The sequence below is a fragment of the Pan paniscus genome, chromosome 15 (assembly GCF_029289425.2).
Source record: "Pan paniscus chromosome 15, NHGRI_mPanPan1-v2.0_pri, whole genome shotgun sequence".
Lineage (NCBI taxonomy): Eukaryota > Metazoa > Chordata > Mammalia > Primates > Hominidae > Pan > Pan paniscus.
The window spans coordinates 70,987,866-71,009,658 of record NC_073264.2 but is presented as its reverse complement, the minus strand read 5'-3'; the positions used below and the strand labels follow the sequence as shown (position 1 = coordinate 71,009,658).

The 21,793-nt window shown below is 43.9% G+C and overlaps 1 protein-coding gene across 4 annotated transcripts in view; it reads right to left on the bottom strand.

The window, feature by feature from the left end:
- Positions 1 to 6,340, bottom strand: part of SMOC1 (SPARC related modular calcium binding 1) — a 149,333-nt gene extending 142,993 nt beyond the window's left edge. For 2 of the 4 annotated variants that reach the window (XM_008977822.4, XM_008977823.4), the window contains exon 1: positions 5,944 to 6,323. In XM_008977822.4, coding sequence (XP_008976070.1) covers positions 5,944 to 6,042 — 99 coding nt within the window. In that variant the 5' untranslated portion in view covers positions 6,043 to 6,323. Of the gene's footprint in view, positions 1 to 5,943 lie in introns of all 4 variants that reach the window. The other 2 variants (XM_008977824.4, XM_003824104.5) reach the window with 2 other exon arrangements.
- Positions 6,341 to 21,793: the final 15,453 nt, after the last annotated feature.

Below are 21,793 nucleotides of genomic sequence, written 5' to 3'. Positions count from 1 at the left end.
TCAACTTCAGAAGATAATTAGATCATATCAATTCTTTTCTATTTTGATTGCATTTCCTAGAGATTCTAAGATGATTGTTTCCTCTTCCTGTCCTTTTGTTTCTATAAATTTCACATGTCAGCTCTACCAAAATGTTTAAATCTGGTCCTTGGCCTAACACTTGAGTAGCACTTCAGCTAAATCCCCCCATATGGAAAAGAAGGATTCTTGTCAGGGGCACAGATAATAGGAAAAGCATCTAAGCAGACACAAGGACCCACCCTGGACCAGATGCTGGGATGGGCTAGTCAAATGGAAGGAAACAGTTTAGAAGCTGTTTCACTCTTGGCAAATGCAAGATACAAAAAAGGACTGGGGAGGAGCTATAAAGCCAGTTTCCCTATTCAAATTCACATGTTGAGTCTCTCTTCTCCCAGCCTTCCTGTAACTACCAAACACGCTTATTTTTAAACAAAGAACAAAAACTCAAAAATGGAAAAGCCAGTTTGTAATAACCAATTTCAGATTTAAACAACAGCAGGGGTCCGGGTTGGACATCATTATGCAGTCCACTTCATTTCAATGTATATTTACAGAATGCTTTACAATGTGACAAGCACCCTGATGAATGAGGTCTCTATTCTGTCCTCAAGGGGCTTGCAGATTTGTTCATTTAACAAAACAGATCATGCATGAAATGCTAAAGGGCCAACTTGGTGCTAAGAAGAGGAAGATGCTGGCCTGATATTAAGATGCTCACTGCAGGAGGATTAATACAAGTTAGAATACAAGTGGACCAGATATAGAAGTTGTTCAAAGGAGACAGTAATCATTCCTAAGCAAAAAGAATGCTCTGTAGAAAAGTTCCTAGAGAGTAATGTTGGAACTGGGTTTTGAAGGATGAATCAGGTGATCAAGAGGCGAGAGAAGAAATAACAAATACCTAAAACATTTAAGAAATAAGTTTCAGGTTGAAGAATACACAAATGAATGGAAAGAGATGTCACGTTCATGAATTGGAAGAGCAAATGTTGTGAAAATGTCTATACTTCCCAAAGCAATCTACAGATTCAGTGCAATCCCTATAAAAATACTAAGATGTTCTTCATAGAAATAGAAAAAACAACCCTAAAATTTTTGTAGAACCATAGAAGACCCTGAATAGCCAAAGCAAAGTGAAAAGTAACAAGAACAAAGCTGGAGGCATCACACTATATGACTTCAAAATAAACTACAAAGCTATAGAACCAAGACAGCATGGTACTGGCATAAAAACAGACACATAGACCAATGGAACAGAAGACAGAGCCCAAAAATAAATCCACGCATTTACAGCCAACTGATTTCAACAAAGGTACCAAGAACACACAATGGGGAAAGGAAAATCTTCAATAAATAGTGTTAGGAAAACTGGATATCCACATGCAGAAGAATGAAATTAGACCCTCATCTCTCACCATATACAAAAATTGACTCAAATGAATTAAAGACTTAAATGTAAGATCCAAAACTATGACACTATTAAAAGAAAACATAGGGGGAAAGCTCCATGACTTTGGTTTGGGGACCTCAAAAGCATAAGCAACAAAAGCAAAAACAGACAAATGAAATTATACCAAACTAAAAAGCTTCTGCACACCAAGGAAAACAATTAACCAAGTAAAGAGATAACCTAGAGAATGGGAGAACATATTCACAAACTGTATATCTGATAAGGAGTTAATATGCAAAGTACACAGAGAACTCAAATCACTTAATAGCAAAAAAAAACAAAAAACAATGCAATGAAAAAATGGGCAAAAGATCTGAATAGGTATTTCTCAAAAGAAGACATAGAAATGGGCAATAGGTATATTTTAAAATGCTCAACATCACTAATCATCAGGGAAATGCATTCAAACCACAATGAGATACCACCTCACTCCAGCTAGAATGGCTATTATCAAAAAGACAAAAAACAACAAGTGCTGGTAAGGATATGGAGAAAAGGGAGTTCTCACACACTGTTGGTGGGAACGTAAATTAGTACAGCCATTATGAGAAACAGTAAAAACATTCCTCAAAAAATTTAAAGCAGAACTAGCATATGATCCAGCAATCTCACTGCTGGACATTTACCCAAAGGAAGTGAAATCAGTATGTTGAAGAAATACCTGTTCTCCCATGTTTATTGCAGCATTGTTCACAATAGCCAGGATATGAAATCAACCTAATTGTCTATCAGTGGATGAATGGATAGAGAAAATATGGTATATATACACAAGGAATACTATTCAGCCACAGAAAAGAATGAAGTCCTGTCATTTGCAACAATGTGGATGAACCTGGAGGACGTTAAGAAAAGTAAGCCAGCCACAGAAGGACAGATACCGCATAATCTCACTCATATGTGGAATCTAAAAAAATTGGTCTCATAGAAGCAGAAAGTAGAACAGTGGTTACCAGAGGCTGAGGAAGGAAGAGGGGAGAGGGGAAGGAGAGAGGTTGGTCAAAGGGTACATAATTATAGTTAGAGAGGAGTAATAAATGCAAGAGATCTATTCAAAGTGACTATAGTTAATGACAAATTATTGTATCCTTGAAAAATGCAAAGAGTGGATGTTAAGTGCTCTCACCACAAAAATGATAATTATACGAGGTAATGCTATCATTAATTAGCTAGATTTAACTATTTCATAATGTATATATACTTCAAAACATCATGTTGTGCACAATAAATACATACAATGCTATCTGTCAAATTTAAAAAATAAAAATCCATTTCTGACTCAGACCTCTTGATCTTCGCATCATCTCCTATTTCTCACACTTCTTAAATCTAGTTCCTGCCTCCAGTCAAAGTGAAACCTGTAATCACTCTCAAACACACATTATCTGCATTTATTTGTTCATTCCACCAGCACCAACAAAGTAAATATTGACAGGTGTCTGGCCCCTTGCTGAGCTCTGGAGATAAATCCCTAGACAAGACAGAAACAGTTCCTGCCTTCACCCAGCTTTCTGTCTTCAAGGGAGACACAGAACTTAACAAAGACAGGCAGTTGGCTTGACCATCGGCCAGACACCATCAGCCAGGGAGAGCCCCTCCCCCATCCCATCCTCCCCTGAAACATTTTCAGTAAATTGTGCAGGATTAAAGAAACGGCTGCCTCCTCAGTAATTAAAAGAATCCTGACCAACGTCCCAGCTAGCCAAGCAACCACTCACAGTTGAGAGACCCCAAAATCAGGTGCTTCCTACATAATAGCCTCCAATCTGATACTTGATAGCCTCTGGTTTCCAGAGTCAAACAAATGTCAAGAATTTTATGAAGGAAGGCAGGAAGCAAATAAGGGGGCAAGGACTGGGGTCTAGGCCTCGGGGGAGCTCAATTAGTGAGCCAGATAAAGTTAAACTGAAAGGGCATGCTCTTGGTTTCCTAGAAAGCCAGCTGGAAAAGATGCCAATCCTTAAGCCTCTGTCACTCAAAAGATTAACAGAAGAGACTTAGGAGCGCCCACAGGGAATAGTGCAACAAGCCAGATGTTTCTGCTCCTCGGATGACGCCGCTCTCAACAACCAGAGCTACACTTTTGAGGCCCCCAGTAAGCCATAGAAAAGAACTGGAGTCTTTGGGGACAGGTTGAAATTCAGTCATTTGCCTTAAGTGATACAGACACCAAAAAAATATTAATAATTTCTCTGCAGACTCCCCTGATGTATCCGGGTTCTGTATTTCTCATCGAGCCATCTCTTTCTTTAACAGAAACAGCATCACTCGGATGAACACTCACTACAGCTGCCTGGTGGTGGGGAGTGCACACAACTTTTCAATCCATATAAACTGGAAGCTCAGGCAAGTCGATTGGCCACCCTGAGTCTCACTTTGTCATCTGTAAAATGGCTTTTAAAAGACCCAACTTCTTGTTCTCATTCGAGTAAGAGATCATGTAAAGTGCCCAGCCCAGATGTTCATAAGTGGTAGCTCTTATTGTTATCTATAAACACAACCAGGTAACCACATGCTCGAGACAGCACCTTCTCCTTGGTACTTTCTAAACACACCAAGATATGTGTGCATATGTGTGTGTTTGTGCATGTATGTATTTGAGTGAGAGAGAGAAAGAGGAAAAAAAAGAAAGAAGGAGAGAGAGAGTGTGAAGCAGCTTGGACATACACCAGCCTATTTACAATTCCTGCTTACGTTCCATCACTTCTATCAAATTAATAAACTAGAGGAGCTGGAAGGAACCTAACCACGGTGCCTGATTTCCCCTCAAGTCCCTAGCTTTCCCCTAAATGTTGCTTCCTCTGATTCCAGGAGGCCAGGAAGGAAAGCCATATGGCTTGAGACTCTAGACAAGCCCAGCAGCAAACAAACGAGCCCCCCACCATTTGTCTCAGGGCCTCTCTCCTTTCGACCCTCCTGTGGGCGGCCATCCAGATTTCAGTCGGGGTGCTCTGGTCTGCATCTCTGTCTTGACTGTTCCTAATTATTGGAGGGAACGCATGGCTCGCCTGACCTCAGAGTTTAAGAGCTCTGAGTCCTAATATCAAACCAAGCAGCTTCATTTAAAAGGCATCCTCATCTGCATCCATAAAAGTCACTCCTGGAGCCCTTACTTGCCCCAGCTTTGGGAATGCCTGCTGTCGAGGATTTATGACACGCCCTGGATCTAATCTGCCACACTTTAACTGCTGCTGTTGCACATCTGGTCATAAAAGCAAGGGCTGGCCCAACACAGGGACAAACACTTTTCTTTCCTAAGTGGCAGCAAATCTGATCTCACAGTGATAGCTGGGCTTGGATGTAATCAACCCAGCATCTGGGCAGTCATTAAGACTTGTCAAGCATTGCAAGACTTTTTCTCCACACGACAGCTATAAAGATGATTCTCATATAGTAAAAGCTATGAATAAACAACCTGCAATCTGAACAGGTGGTAAAGGGCCAGGCCCAAGGATGTTCAAGAAAGAAAGCACGAGTTGGTTGAGCCAACCTTGTTTTCACAAAGATCCTAGCTACTTTCACATGGACTCTCAGGCTGCCAGTTAAGAGGCAATTGCCCTGACATAAACTGATGCTTGGCCAGAGATTGCCTGGATTAAGTTTGGTCAAAAGAACCACTAGGTCGTTTAATAGTACATGTTTTAAGGCAGTGAAATTCTTTATTAGACCAATTGGTGGGGGGTGTTGCGGGGATAATCTAGACCAGAAATGAACACAATACTGTCGGTTCCAGGAGATTTTACAATGCCCTGGACAATCTGTCCTGTGCACAGAATTGGCAGGTTTCATGTCGTTCAGAAACCCCAATCAGACCAAGGTTCAACGAGTAATTCAACCCCAGCACTGAACCCAGGGGAAGAGACCCCTGAACATTGCGCAACTCTTCCCTCCCACCTCTTTACAGTACCCCACCTCTGACCCTCTTCCAGTGCCTGCCCGGCAGGAGGGGACATTAAAATTATCTGCTGTGGGTTTTACGAGCAGTGATCGCTTTTTAAAACAACAACACAAGGTCCTTGTGTGGCTCGCGGGTAACCTAAAACTCTCCAGGCAGAGCTGCACCCGCCCCCGTCCCAACCCCCGCGCCTGCCAACAACTCCAGCGCGCTGGACCGGGCGCAGCGTGAGACCACAGGGAAGCCCTGCATGAGCGGAGAGCGAGCTTCTCTCCGACGCAGGAGGCACCTCTGAGGGTCTTGAGCAAAATGCAGGAAAGAAGAGATTGGGAAAGAAAACCAACCAGTGACAGTTCGAGGGCAGGGGAGGGATGGTGGGTCAAGAAAGGGAGTGGTGGTGGCTCCAATGGGAGAAAAAAAATATTTCAGCAACTTCACCAAGCCCGCCGGGGACCTGGTAGTAGACAGAGGACAACAGGTCTCTGACATCTCTCTTCCCCCTCCTCCTTCCCTCAGGGATGAGGGGCGAAGCAACCTCCCCTCCCTCCGCAGGTGGGCGCAAAGCTGGGGGCGCACTTACCCTGGGGCCTGTGGTGCGGTGGCCGCGAGCAGGGGACAGCTGCACCAACACCAGCAGCAAGTGGGGCGTGAGCAGGCGGGCGCAGCGCGCGGGCAGCATGGTACCAGCCAGGCTGGGCAGCCGGCAGCGAGCGGGGTTCGCGGGCTCCGCGGGGCGCACAGCGCGCCTCCCTTCCTTCCTTCGCTCGGGGCCCTCGCGGCGGCGGGGAGCGGGCCGCGGTCCTGCGGCGGGGGCTCGCAGAGGCTGCGGTCAGGGGACACAGTCATGAACCGCGCAGGAGGGGAGCTGGAGCGCGAGCGTGTGCTCTGCGCGCGGCGCTAGCTCCGCTCGGCGGGGCCCAGGCGGCAGCAGGTTGGACGCCTGAGCCCGGGCCATGGGAATTCCCGTTATAAACCCCCGGGAGGGGCGGGGCGGAGCACGGCGGGCCTGATTGACGGGCCAAGAGGCCTGTTGAAGCCGACCCTCTGGCAGGTGAAAGCCAATGGGAGAGGGGCAAGAGGAGCCACTCGTGGTCAACCCCCCGCCGAGGAGCTCCGCGGGAGTAGGCCCCGGGAGAGAGTGGGATAAAGAGTAACTTTCTCGCGGCACTCCTGCCCGAGGAAGCCTGAGAGAGCCCCAGCAGCCGGCACCCACCAGAAGGCTCACCTGGCTAATAATAATGCCTTAAGCATGTATATTTCTTAGCTCAAGCTCGTGATTGTCCCAACAGCCTGGTGAAGTAGGCAGGGAAAATACTCCTAGCCCCATTTATCAGATGAGAATGCTGTGACACGAAGGCGCCGAGAGATCTGCCTCCCTGCTGCATCTGGGAAGAGCAACTGGGAAGTCGCTGGATGACCCGCACAGGGTGGGCTGTGGCGTTGGAGTAGGGAATGGGAGCATCCACTTCTTTCAAAGACTCTCCCTGGGAGGTGACATCCTGAGTCTCACAGCGGCTGCCCCGGGAGAAGTCGCAAGGGACAAGGTGAAGCCTGTGCTGGGCATTGGCCGCTGGGGAGGGCCTCTTGGGTACGGTAACCCCCTACACACACACACACACACACACACACACACACACACACACACACCTCCCAGCCCTATGGTCCGTGTGATCCAGGATTGGAACTCAGGAACCCCTCTGAACTGGAGGGCAAGGGGCAGCCTCTCTATAGCCCAGCAGCTCTGGAAGAGGCGGGCAGAGAGGCCCTGGTCCCCTGATGGGAGGCAGTCTGAGGATGCAGAGATCCCAGAGATGGGGTAGAACAAGGAGAGGAGATCTCTCCCGGGTGCCCGACCCTCTTGGAGAGGACAGCTCAGCGGAGCTTCAGTCAGATGTTGGGGGGCTCTGCCCAGGGCTATCCCCGGAAGGCCATCTTGGGAATGGTCACAGCTGCATCACACCGGCTCCTCAACAGAGCAAGGTGTTCGGCTGCCTTCAGTGAGACTGACATCTCCAGGAAATCACAGGGAAGGGGGCGGGGGGGCGCAAAATGAAACCCAGAGCGATCTCCTTATGTGGAGAACAACCTTTAGTGCTTACTTCCATCAATATGGGCTACTTCGCAGGGAGGGATTCTTTTCTATAATTTGATTGTAAGCATCAGTGCCACACTCCTTCTCCCTATCTGGTCTGAGAGGTCCTAAGATTAGCTCTGCTCCCTCAGGGCTTCTCTCCTGGATTCCATGAAACAGCTTCCCACCTGACTCCTGAATTCAGTTTTGCCCTCTCTCCACACTGGCCCCATCCAGCCTCCACACGGCAGCCAGTGTGTCTATTCGCTATTTAGAAGCCAGTGATCCTTTTAAGCAGCAAACCGGAACTCACCATTCCCTGCTTAAAAGACTTCCCCTCTCCCCATTGCCCTCAGACAAGAAAGCTCAGACTGGATGCTGGAACAATAACAAAGTACTTGTGGTTCTCCAAACAAAAATGAAGCGCACTTCTAAAAGAATAGTCTATCTTTTCCTCCACTGGGAATGAGTGCTTTAGTCAGACAGACTCTGGAGCTGTACAGCAGGGTTCAAATCCTGAGTCTGCCACCTAGTGGTATAAGTTTGAAGAAGTCACTTGACTCATCCAGGGTCCCGTTTTTCTCTCTGTAAAATGGGGATAAAAATAGTATCCCCTGCCATGAAATGTTGTCAAAATTAAAGGAGATGGAGTATTTAAAGCCCTTAAAATAATTAAGTGAAAAGTATCACAATATGGCATTTGAAGAGGACAGGACAAATGCCTTATCTCATTTTATCCTCAGAACAATCTTCTCAAATAGGTCAGACATTCCTACTTTACAGGTAGATAAGTGAATACTCCATGAGATTGTGACTTGCCTGGCCTCATTTGGCTGGCAAATGACAGAGCCGAGACTCCGAGACTCAAGGCAAGGTTTTTGGAGTCTAATTCTGCTTCCGTCATGTGATGGCTGCAATCTCCAGTCTCAAATCCCATAGGGTTGGACGTTCCTCTGTGCTAATTGGGAATTTCTTCAGTGGCCTACAAGGTGAACTGAGACTGGTGAGCTCCACTGAGCTTCAGAGGAAAAGGATGTAAACATCAGGGGTCAGCCCTTCGTGGAAACAGCCCTTGTGACCTGGCATCCTGGAGTTTGCCCAGCTGGACTTGTGACACTTGTCCAGTACCGTGCCCTGTGCAGCACTGACATCAATATCCATGTGTCTGCCTAAGTGTTCACCCTCCAGGGGCTCAACAGGATGGAACTGTTACCATCGGGCTCAGCAGTGTGACAGGCTTTTCCTGACTCTACCACCTGGCTACATTCACCTATCAAGCTGGTCAACTCCTTCCTGTTGCTGGAACTATTGAGAAATCTGCTGGAGTAAGTAAATATGCTTCAGATGGCCCTGAGTATCTGGCAGCACAAAGTGCCCAGGGAAAAAGCATTGCAATAGCCCTTTCCATCCCTAACATCAAATGCTGCTTTCCAGCCAGAAAGCTTATTTCCAAGTGTTCACTGGTCCAAAAATCTACATTATTCTGGATTTCAATCATGTAGCTTAGTTCAAACTATGAGCAACCGCTTTCCAGTTACTCTGCTCAGCAAGTATTTTCTTTCCCTCTGGTTGGCATATGAGGCCTGTTGTAACCATGGCCATCATTCAGATGATGCATTTTCTTCTCCCAACTCCTCCCAAGCCCAGAGAAGGTTAGGAATTCCAGAGAACCACTAGTCCCAAACAGTATCTCTCTGCCAGGCTTAATCTTCTGATCCAAGCAAAAAAAGTAAAATTGACAAGTTTCTTCTTTCCCTGGAGGCCAGACTCATGGTCCAAAAATAATCTAACTATCTTGGCATCTGGTTTGTCCAGTTTCAGTCATACTCCTTGTCTTGTGGGACTTCTATTTGCAATGGGATATTTCAGTAGATGAAAATTAATACTTTATATCACAGATTGAGGTCTGAAGGCCTCAAATATTTAGTACTAACTAGAAATGCCAGTTTCAAATATATCTGTGTTTCTGGCCAGGCGTGGTGGCTTACCCCTGTAATCCCAGCACTTTGAGAGTCCGATGTGGGCAGATCACTTGAGGCCAGGAGTTTGAGACCAGACTGGCCAGCATGGCAAAACCTCATCTCCACTAAAAATAGAAAAATTAGCTGGGTGCAGTGGTGTGCGCCTGTAATCCCAGCTACTCGGGAGGCTGATGCAGAATTGCTTGGGAGACGGAGGTTGCAGTGAGTCAAGATCATACCACTGCCCTCCAGCCTGGGCAACAGAGCGAGACTCCATCTAGAAAAAAAGAAATATATATATATATATATATATATATATATATATATATATATATATATAATCTGTGTTTCTATACAATCTAGAGGATTCTTTCCTCATCTCATCTTCAGAATAGAATCTTTTCATCCATTTTTAGTAAGCACTTTGATGCACCTCCTTCTACGCCTTGCACAATGTTCATTATTATGATGGATCTTTGGATGCACACCCAGCCCTCTGAGAAGTTACCATCTAATTTAAGACACAGACCAGAGAGATACCTGGGGACCACATTTAAGAGTAAAGCTGGCCAGGCACGGTGGTTCATGCCTGTAATCCCAGCACTCTGGGAGGCCGAGGAGGGCAGATCACAAGGTCAGGAGATGGAGACCATCCTGGCGAACACGGTGAAACCCCATCTCTACTAAAAATACAAAAAATTAGCCAGGTGTGGTGGCGGGCGCCTGTAGTCCCAGCTACTGGGGAGGCTGAGGCAGGAGAATGGCATGAACCTGGGAGGCGGAGCTGGCAGTGAGCCGAGATTGCGCCACTGCACTCCAGCCTGGGCGACAGAGTGAGACTCCGTCTCAAAAAAAAAAAAGAGTAAAGCCTGCAGTGTGTTGTAGGAACTCAGAGTGAGATGACCCACTGTAGGCCTAATGGGCAGGAAGGTCTCATGATGGAGGTAGATCCTGAATGAGGCTCTGGAGCAGAGTGCTTCTATAACATAAATATATCCTGATTTATATTTGCTTCATTTGTTACAATAGCTACCAATGGAAAGAGGTACACTGTATCTAAGGTCCAAGACTTTTGTCAAAAACACTAGTGAGCTTAGAAGCTTGAGACATTAAGATTCCTAGGTTCTGCTTTTAGATTTATGACTAACTTGCTGTAACCTTAGCATTAGGCTAAGGTAAGTATTATTAGTCCCAGTGTGCAAATGAAGTTTACCCGCAGACATTTAACCTTACCAAAGTCACTCCTTAAGCTTTAAATACACATGACAAAAATAATTCAAGTGACAAACAATTTAGAAATTTAGCTCTCTCTTTGGTACACAACTCCATTGAAAGTTTCAGGCAGCTTCCTCCACCCCAGGCTCCTTCTATTATTTCTCTGTCATAATAAGCAGCTCTACCTGGTGGTACAAGATGATTGCTTAAGCCCCAGCCATCATATCTATTTTCCAGCCAACAGGAAGGAAAAAGAGGAAAGAAGAGCATGCTCCTCTTTTTAAGGACACCTCCCAGAAGTCACGTTTCATTTTGTCTCATTGGCTAGAACTTGGTCATATGACCACATTCAGCAAAAAAGGGCTTTAAAAAATGTAATCCTAATTGGAGGTGACCACATGTGTACAGCTAAAAGTCAACGTTTATGTTACTAAGAAAGGATACAATTCTGGGACACAATTAGAAGTAGAGGCCATCTTCATGAGTCGTCCTTGAGTTGCCAAACAAAAGGAGGCCACAGCATTCAAGCTGTGGTTTATCTCTAGTTCTGCAGACCCAGCTCCCTGGTACTCGAAAATATTAATGGCTCTTATGGACTAAATATGTCTCCCTGAAATTCATATGTTGAAAGTCTACCAGCTCCATGTGATGGCCTTGGGAGATGAGTCCTTTGGGAGATAATTATGATTAGATGATGATGATATACAGTCAAAAAAAAAAGGATTAGGTGAGGTCATGAGGGTGAAACCCTCATGAATGAGATTAGTGCCCTTATAAGAGTCACAAGAGAGTTTGCTTTCCCTGTCTGCTCTCTGCCATGCGTAGATACAAAGAGAAGTTGGCCATCTGGCCTCACCAGAACCCAACCATGCCAGCACCCTGATCTTGGACTTCCAGCCTCCAGAACTGTGATAAATACATTTCTATTGTTTGTAAGCCACCCAGTCTATGTTAAGGCAGCCTGAGCTGACTAAGACACTGGCCTTACTGCCAGACACCCAGACTCTTCGTGGCCACAAAAATTTCCTTCTGGTATTTCCCTTAGGCACGTTCAAGTGGGAGGAACTGAGAACATACTGGAATGAAGCTCAAGCCATGTGGTGCCAGGCTGGCAAGAAATAAGCCCCTAAAGAGACCAGTGGTCAGTTATAGTCACTGGGAATAATGCACATCTTGTGAAAATATTTTTGGCAATTGTCTATATTCTTCTGTTTCTATTTATTTCCCCTCCCTCTTCCACCTATAAAGGGATCTTTCTCTTCACCGGGTTGTTTTTCTGTAACCTAGTTCAAAATTAATAATAATAGTGGTAGTAACTATGAGGGCTTAGCAAATGCCAAAAATGAAGACCTTAGTATACACTCTTGCATTTACTCTACGAGGTAGGAAGCATTATTTTCTCCATTTCACTAATGAAGACACTGAGACTATGGGAGGTTAAATAACTCACATAGCCAGAAACAAAGAGCAGAATAAGAATCAAACCCCAATCCACCTTGTTATGAGGGTGGAGGGTACTAAAAGCTAACCTTTTGCTAAGCACTTTCCCTACTTTATCTCATATCCTCAGACCCAACTTATGAGGTCGTTACTATTGGTCCCATTGGATAGATGAGGAACTGAGGCTTAACAACAAAGGTCACATTTACCAAGGGCAGTTCTTAAATTTTGCATTCACATCCAAAAATTTGGCATCCTCTTAACCCACTTATGCCTAGTGTTCCATTATTGGAATGCTGATCATGTGAGGGTTATTTATATCCTACTTCTCAAGGTCATCGCCAAGGTCTGATTTTGCAGTTCAAAAAATTGCAATCTCCAGCATAAATGGGTTAAATCTCTCACCCCTAAGAGTCAGAAGCACATACTGTTTTTGTGCATGCTATTTTGTTCATTGCTGAAGGCTGACTTCAATATCCATGGGTATGAATTTTCCCCATTCACCTGCTTTAATAGTCTGTGTTGTTTATACAAGAGTCCAGTTGGAAAAGGGGCATTTCCCTTGTATTCAGGACCAGAACCACCATGTTTAGATGCTCCAGAGAAAGCATTACCGCAACGACTTCATTCAGCCTGTGGTTTAATACTCCATCATAAATCATCATCATGTGGTCCTAATCCATTGGCATAGAGGCAAACCAGTCAATCAAACAAATTTTGCTGCATTCCTACTGAGTGCCAAGCACTGCACCAGGGTCTAGGTATGCAGTGTGAACAAAGACAAAAGGCAAATGACATCAAGGAACTTACAGTCTAGTGGGAAGACGGATATTAAGCAACTAATTATCAACAATTAATTCACTAATTACAAGTATCCACGGTACTGCAAGGAGGCACAGGTGTTTGGGGACTTTATTTTAAGAGGTATGTAACCCAGTCTGGAGAGTCAGTAATAATTTTCCTCAGGAAGTGATGTTTTGGGGGGCGTTTTTTGAAATAGGGATCTCACTCTGTTGCCCAGGCTGGACTGCAGTAGCACAATCACGGCTCACTGAAGCCTCAACTTCTGGGCTCAAGCAATCTTCCCACCTCAGCCCACCAAGTAGTTTGGACCACAGGAGTATGCCAACACACTTGGCTAACTTTTTATTTTGTAGAGACAGAATCTCTAGAGACAGGATCTCCCTATGTTGCCCAGGCTGGTCTCGAATTGCTGGGCTCAAGCAATCCTCCCTCCTCGGCCTCCCAAAGTGCTGGGATTACAGGCACGAGCACTGTGCCCTGCCAAAGTGATGTTTAAGTCAAGAACTGAAGGCTGTCTGATTTAAGCTGGATAAAGCGTGAGGGGAAGAGCATACTAGGCATAGCAAACAGCATATGCAAAGGCGTTGAGGTAGGAGAGAATATGAAACTACATTTGTGACTAACTAAATCACTCTTATCCCTTTAACCCTTAGCAGCTCAGGAAAAATAGTTATAACTATTTACCATCTGAGTATTTTTTAAAATTTTGATTACATAATTGTTCTGAAATAACTGTCTTTGACTATAAAGATTAGTAACAAAGATAACACCAGTTCAAGGTTAAACAGACAGTTACTGGACAGATGTCCTCACAAAAATATGGCCTTTATAGAAGGTCATGCTTTTTATGATATTTTATTATAGCTTTTATGATCAGACATACAAATATAAAAACCCACTCCTCATGGCCTTCCTCAGCTCTATTTGTCAGGGTTTTCTTAACATTAGCAATTCCATTTTGATTTTGACAACTTTCACAATACAAAGAGAGGGTGCTTTGAGGTTTCATAGTCTCTTTCTCTTCAAAATGACTTTCTTTACATAGCTGTTCTCTTTTCATTTTCATGGTTGCTCATAGGAAACTATATATAAAGAGAAGAATTAGGGCCTTGTAAAAGATTAAGAGGTAAATTGAATTCACCACTTTGAAAGGAGGTTCTGTCTATAGTCACAATATCCAAGAACAAGCTGAAAATCCATTTATTAAATAGGACCCAGGAGAAAATGGGAAGTAAAATTCCATCTTTCTTGGCATTTTTTTTTCTTTTAGGTAAATCACATATGCCCCTGGTGATCTGTGTGAGTAGAAAGTTTCTTACTGAGAGCAGTTTTAAAATTCATCTCGCCATATGGGTATTTTAAAATCCTTTTACAAATAACTTATAGAAGCAGTAATAAAGGGATAGTATATTAGTTGCCTATTACTACATAACAGATTACTCCCAAAACTTAGCAGCTTAAAACAGCAAAAAATTCTCATCTCGTGGTATCTGTGGCAGGAATCTTGGAGTGGCTTAGTTTGGTGGTTCTGGCTTGGGGTCTCTCATGAGATTGCAGTCAGGGCCAGCTTCATGGGCAGGCAAACGGTACAATCACAAAAGGCCCTATACTTGGCTTAATACTCTGCTGTTGCTGTCTTGATTTTTTTAGTAATTTTTGAAAAAGGAGCCCCCATTTTCATTTTGCACTGGATCACAGTCTAAAATTATGTAGCCAGTCCTGGTTGCACTCAAGCTGTCAGCCAGGATTACAGTCATCTAGGGCTGGAGGATCCTCTTCCAAGCTCACTCACATGGTCATTAGCAGGCCTTGGTTCCGCACCAGCTGTTGGCTGGCCACCTCCATTCCTCTCCACATGAGTCTCACAACAGGATAGCTCACTTCCTGCCCAGAGGGGGTGGTGAAAGAGAAAGCCCACCTGTCTTTTATAACCTAATCTCAAGAGTGATGTACCATAATGTCTTAGCCCGTTCTTGCTGCTGTGACAGAATACCTGAGATTGGGTCATGTATAATGAGCAGAAATTTATTGGTTTACAGCTCTAGAGGCTGTGAAGTCCAAGATCAATGGGCCAGCAACTAGTGGGAGCCTTCTGGATATGTCATCCCATAGTGGAAGCAGGACGGGCAAGGTTAGAGGGAGACAAACTCACTCTTTCATAACTACACCAATCCCACCCATGAAGGGGGAATCCTAATGGCCTAATCACTTCTTAAAGGTCCCAACTTTTCATAGTGTTTCCATGGTGGTTAAATTTTAACGTGACTCTTGAAGGAGGCAAACATTCAAACCATGGCACATTATTTCTGCCATATTCTGTTGGTCACACTGACCAACCCTGGTACAATGTAGAAGGAGACTGCACAAGGTGTGAATAGCAGGAGGCTAGGATCATTTAGGGCCATCTTGGGGGCTGACTACCACAGACAATGAAAGCCAGCTTTGTTAGAAATGTTAATAAGAATTTAAATGTAATAAACCCAAATTGTATTCATTTCCCTACTTTTGAAGATAGTATACCTGAGGCTGGGCATGGTGGCAGCTCACACCTGCAATCCCAGCACTTTGGGAGGCTGAGGCAGGAGGATCACTTGAGGCCAGGGGTTCAAGACTAGCCTGGGCAACATAGTGAGACCCCCATCTCTACAAAAAATAAAATAAAATAATAATAATAAAGAATATAGCATACCTGAAATAGAAAACAAACTTTGATTAAATCATTCATTGATCCAGTGTCATAAACCTGAAACATATTCAACTTATAAATACTGATTCCAGATTTCAAATGTATCTCTAATTGGTTCTAACTTATTCCTTACGGTTCTTCTGTTTGTAATTGAATCATCAAAACACACTACTTTTGAAAGCTTTAGTGGCTCATAACTGTGTTGAAGAGAGAATGCTCATCTTCTTTCCCTAATGATTGCAAAACATTGTCATTTTTTTCTTTCTTAGGTCTACAAACACAATTTTAAATCTTCAATTCAATTAATAGTTTTCTTTCTATACTATTTCCTCCTTATGTACACACCTGCCTACAGCATTTGTCCATTTCAAGTAAATTTTCCACAAAAACCTAAAAAATTAGAGTATTACCATATATCTTTTTAGCAAAATTGGAAGACCCAGGATTTTTCCTAAAATATTGTGTAATTAAGTTCATCATATTGAGTGACAAACTGGATGAAAATACCATATTTCCTTTTTGTCTTTAAAAATATGTTCCTTGGCTTTTATTAAAAAGTCAAAAAATAACAGATATTAGCAGGGCTATGGAGAAAAGGGAATGCTTATACACTGTTGATGAGCATGTAAATTCATTCATTCAGCCACTGTGGAAGGCAGTTTAGAGATATCTCAAAGAACTACAAAAATAGAGCTACCATTCAACCTGGCAATCCCACTGCAGGGTATATACTCAAAGGAAAATAAATCCTCCTACCAAAAAGACACATGTACCCATATGTTCATCGCAGCACTATTCACAATAGCAAAAACATAGAATCAACTCAGGTGCCCAGCAGTGGTGGATTGGCTAAAGAAAATATGGTACATATACACCATGGAATACTATTCAGACATAAAAATTAATGAAATCATGTCCTTCGCAGCAACATAGATGCAGCTAGAGGTCATTATCCTAAGCAAACCAACGCAGAAACAGAAAAGCAAATACTGCGTGTTCTCATTTATTTATAAGTGGGAGCTAAACCTTGGGTACACATGGACATAAAGACGGGAACAATAGGCACTGGGAAATAAAAAAGTGGGGAGGTTGGGAGGGAGCCAAGAGTCAAAAAACAACCAATTGGGAATTATGCTCACTACCTGGTGACGGGTTCAATTGTCCTCCAAACCTCAGGATCATGCAATACACCTTTGTAACAAACATGCACATGTACCTTCTGAAACTTTTGAAAGAAGTATATATTTTTTAAATTCGTTAACTCTCAAGTTTGAGAAAAATCTTCTAGGCTTTTGTCATCTGAAGACTCATAGGCTAGGTTATGCCTCACATAATCAATTTTGCCAGCATTTGTCTGGACTCTACTGTCTCTTTGAATTCATCTTCTGTTTGTCTAATGATTATGTAACCTCTTCCCCTATCACCTTTCCTCTGTCATAATAGGCGGAAAGTGAAAAATCCGTATTTCTGAACTTCTTAATAAAAACTAAAAGCAGACAACAAAGATAGTATCCCGAGTCTTATATGTTCTTAAAGACAATGTAACATTTTAAGCAATGAAGCAAGAAAACTGAAGGATGACAAAATTCTGATGATTTATTACACTACATTGCATCATCCTTCTAGATGATGCTATCATTCTTCAGTGTTCTTATTTTAGTCTTTTTTCAGCATTTTGGGATTAATTGATAAGTAATGATGAAACGATTCCTAAGATGACAAACTAACTACATAATCACCCATGGGTTCTTCCTGCCCACTCCACAAACAAAACCAGTTCACTGAGACCATGGTGTTGTAGTAAAGAAACAGTGTAATTGACATGAGGCCAGCCACACAGGAGATAGAGTTATTACCCAAATCAGTCTCCCCAAAGACTTGGAGGCTAGGGTTTGGTGGGCAGGGGACTAGGAAATGGGTGCTGCTGATTGGTTGGGGATGCCATCATAGGGGTGTGGAAAATGGTCCTCATTTGCTGAGTCTGCCTCTTGATGGGGGTCCACAGGACCAGATGAGTCATTGGTCATGAGTCCCAATGGGGTCCATCAGTTGCCAGAATGCAAAAGCCCGCAAAAACATCAAAAGGCTGATCTTAGGTTCTACAATAGTCATGTTATCTATAGGAGCAACTGGAGAAGTTACAAATCTTCTGACCTCCAGCACAATGGCGGGTTATCATTTAATTATGCTTACATTTTAGCAGAATTCAGGTGCCTCTCATAATCCTAACGCTGTGGCCTTTCATTAGTTTTCCAAAGGTGGTTTAGTTTTGGGAAGGGCCATCATCATCCTTGCTTTAATTTTAAACTATAAACTAAATTCCTCCCAAAGTTAGCTTGGCCTATGCCCAGAGATGACCAAGGACAGCTTTGATGTCAGAAGCAAGATAGAGTCAACCATGTCAGATTTCTCTAACTGTCATAATTTTTCAAAGGTGGTTTCAATTACATGTTTCAAGATACAGGAAAGAATAAGATCACTAAAATCTCATAATGTATCTTACATTTATGAAAGCGTCCAATATCACAATTACAAGTTAAAATGAGTTTTATTCTTTTAAAAAATAAGTAAATTTTACAGTCATACTTTTTGAAAGATATCTAAGAAAGAAAAAAGTCAAAAAATGTTGTGAGAAATGCTCTTAAAAATTAACTAAAATTGGGTCCAAGGGATCGTAATGGTATTAACACAATTAGTCTAAGGATTTGGGAGAAATGATAGCACTGGCATGACCAGAAAGAGACTCAGATCCCTCAGACCAAGAGTTCTCTAGTGGCTTCTAACCTCACATACCTCCTTCCTTTTGCCTGACAGCTTCATCTGGCCACTGGCGCATGCTGACCATATGCATGGGCAGGCCAGAAGTGCCTCAAAAGTGATAACCTCAGAAACAACCTCAACCACTGGAGAACCAGAATTCACGGATAAATTCTCCAGCTTCCTCACTCCTCTGCAAGGCACTTCTGAGGTGTGTCTCACACAGTCTCTCAGTGGGTTCCCATCAGGATTGAGCCCCAGTCACCCACAGAGGTAGCCCTCTCATTAATGAACCACTCATCGGCTTTTCTCCCTTCCCTATTACACTTCCGCACTCCCTTACTCTACTTCTTGGGTCACCTCCAAATAAACTACCTGCACTAAAATTGCTTGTCTCAGAATTTGCTATTGGAAGAACCTAAACCAAGACACACAGGGAAAGCCCACATCATGATAAAGCAGCCACAGCTTCAAACATCACTGGTAGGGCTATCCTTGTTTATCAGGAGACCTCACCATAGACACCATCAACTCAGAGCAGAGCAAAGTAGGCAGATGCAAGCAAACCAAACAGCAAGTAGGGTAGATGGCAATTTAGAAGAAAGAATGCTTTTCATGCTTTTAGAGGTCATTGGAATGAGGAGCTGTCAAAAACCATCAGAAATCCTTTACCCATTTGAAAACAAAAGTTGGAATGGACTTGGTGATGGGGAAATGGACAGTTTGATCTTGTTTAAGAAACAGCCCAAGGCACTGAAATAACCCTGGGCTTGCAGATGGAAGACTTGAATTCCAATCCAGGCCTCTGACGTCAATTGCCACTTCTACAAAAGGGAGATAATAAAGACTTCCCAAAGTTGCGGAGAGTACTAAATGAAATCAATCATGGGTTACAGTAGAGAGCCCTATCAGAGTTTAAACTTGTGTTTTTAATCTTCAGCAAGATAATTTTCCAGCTACCTTAGGGTATAGACAGAAGGAAAAAAAAAAACCTCAAAGCAGGTCTTCTTTGTTTTGGAAAAATCCATCAGTTTGTAAGTGAAGGGTCAGTAAGCAGGCCTTTGTGTCCTGGGAGAAGGGTATAACAACGTTTTTGTATAGTAAGCAGCTTTTTAAGACTGTCTGCCTCCTTTAGAAGAATCTGATCCCTGGAGAGGAAGAAGGACCCTGGTTCTGGGCCTGCACAGTGGCCGAGCTGGGGACATTCTGACTTGCAGTCCTCCTGGAGCTGCTTGCACCCTGGGATTGGCTGCATGATGGAACCAGAGCTTGGAGAGCTGGAATACCAGAACTCAGTTCTAAGGGTCAGCCCCACCACACTGTGCGTGGCTGGGGAAGTAGGTGCCCTCCATGGAGGTGTTTCCATACACACAGCAGCAGCAAGATCAGACTCACCAGCACCCAGGCCCTGCCTTCCACCTTAGAGGACTCCTTCACCAGCTCAGCTGGTATGTCCCTTCCCTCTGGCTGCCACAGAGAGGAAGCCACTGCCTTGTCCACCAGCTGCCTACTTCACCCACAAACAGCACTCTGATGCCTTGCCATCCATGGCCAACAGCACCTGACCTTCCTGCTCCCAGGGCAGCATTCTGGGGACTTGACCCATGAGAGCACTAGGGTTACCCTCTTACCAGCGTTGGTCCTGGCCACCCTGGCCGGTTGATCACTGTCAGCCATGGAGAAGCGTAAGAGACAAATATGACTCCTCCCCATGTGAAGGTCACAAGCACCAAGGGATCCCTGGGTGCATAGTGAGAAAGAAGAGGGAGGCCTGATCTGGAGTCTTACATCTATGTCCAGCAGGCTAGGGTTTGTGCATCACAGCCTCAAGCGTGGAAGAGTTAATTTTATGTGTCAACTGGATTAAGCCATGGCATGCTCCAATATTTGATCAAAGGTTGTTCTGAGTGTTTCTATGAAGGTGTTTCGGGATGCAATTAACATTTAAATTGGTAGACCGAGTAAAGCGGCTTGCCCTCCCTGATGTGAGTGGGCTTCATCCAATCTGTTGAAGACCTGAATAGAACATAAAGGCTGACCCTCCCCAGAATAAAGAGACCCTTTCTGCCTCAGGGCATTAGAACGGGGACCTCAGGTTTTGGATTTGAAATGCAACATTGGCTTTGCCTGGGTCTCAAACCTGCTGGCCTGAAGATGACTGAAACTACACCAATAGCTCTCCTGGGTCTCTAGCTCTGGAGAACTCTGACTGATACAGTCTCTACACCCCAAACTGTACTAACACATCTCAGTAACCTGGTGAATCCCCCACACTGTGCCTGGTCACTGTGCCTGGTCAGTTCCATCCATGTGTTAGTTTCCTATTGCTGCTATAACAAATTACCCCAAACCTAGTGGCTTAAAACAACACACATTTATTACATGACAGTTATGGAAGTCAGAAGTTCTAAATCTGTCTGAGTGGGCTAAAATCAAGCTATTGGCAGGGCTGCATTACTTCCATAGGCTCTAGGAAAGAGTCTATTTTCTTGCCTTTTTTCTGGAGACCTCCTGCATTCCTTGGCTTGCAGCCTCATCCTCCATCTTCAAAGCCAGCAACATAGCATGGTCCATTCTCTCTGTGATGCTGATCCTCTTGCCTCTCTCTTATAAGGCCCCTTTTGATTACATTGGCACACCAGATAACCCAGGATAATCTCCCATCACAAGATTATTAATCTAATCACACATGAAAAGTCCCTTTTGCCATATAAGGTAGCATATTCACAGATTTCAGAGATTAAGGTGTGGACATCTTTAGTGGGGATGTTATTAAACCTGCTGCCTTCCTCCACACCTCATTCCTTTCTAGCTCCCTCCTGATCTTTCTCCTTTCACTGGAGTGTCACCAGCTCCTGGCCTTGCCCATCTCCACCAACATGCAATCCCTTTACCTGGAGGCTGTATTACTGTCACAGCCTCAGTGACTTCTTGTGCTTTGGTGATGCTCAAACTAATGCCTGCAGCCCATGCACCTCCCCCACTCTTCAATCCTATTCATTTTATGGCCCTCTTTGGTTTCAGCTTGCATATCCAGAGAGTACAGGATCTCCTCACCCCCTCAGAGTCTCACCTCACCCCTATGCCTGGACCACCACCTACAGTGCCTCCAGACTCCTGCTCTTCCAGGCTCAGAAGCGCTCCCACCCCGCCTCTTCCAAATCCTACCACTTTTCCTTGGATTTGCAGTTACCATGTTTGTAGTCCCGACTCTGCCACATGGTTTTCCCAAAGTCCAGTGGTTTCCTGGGGGAAAAAAATCATCAGATATTCTCTCCATTGTATCATTTTCCTGTTCAAAGATCTTTAATTATCTATAATTTTTATTTTTTCTAAATGTCCATACATTATATTTGTGATAAAGTGAGAAGTGTCACTTAAAATATAGAAAGGAATGATCAAATCCAGTCTCCTCTGCCTTCCCACTGCACACTGAGCCTTTAAATTCCATACCCCTCATTCTCATGGCTCCCCATCAGGAAACCCCCATTCCAAC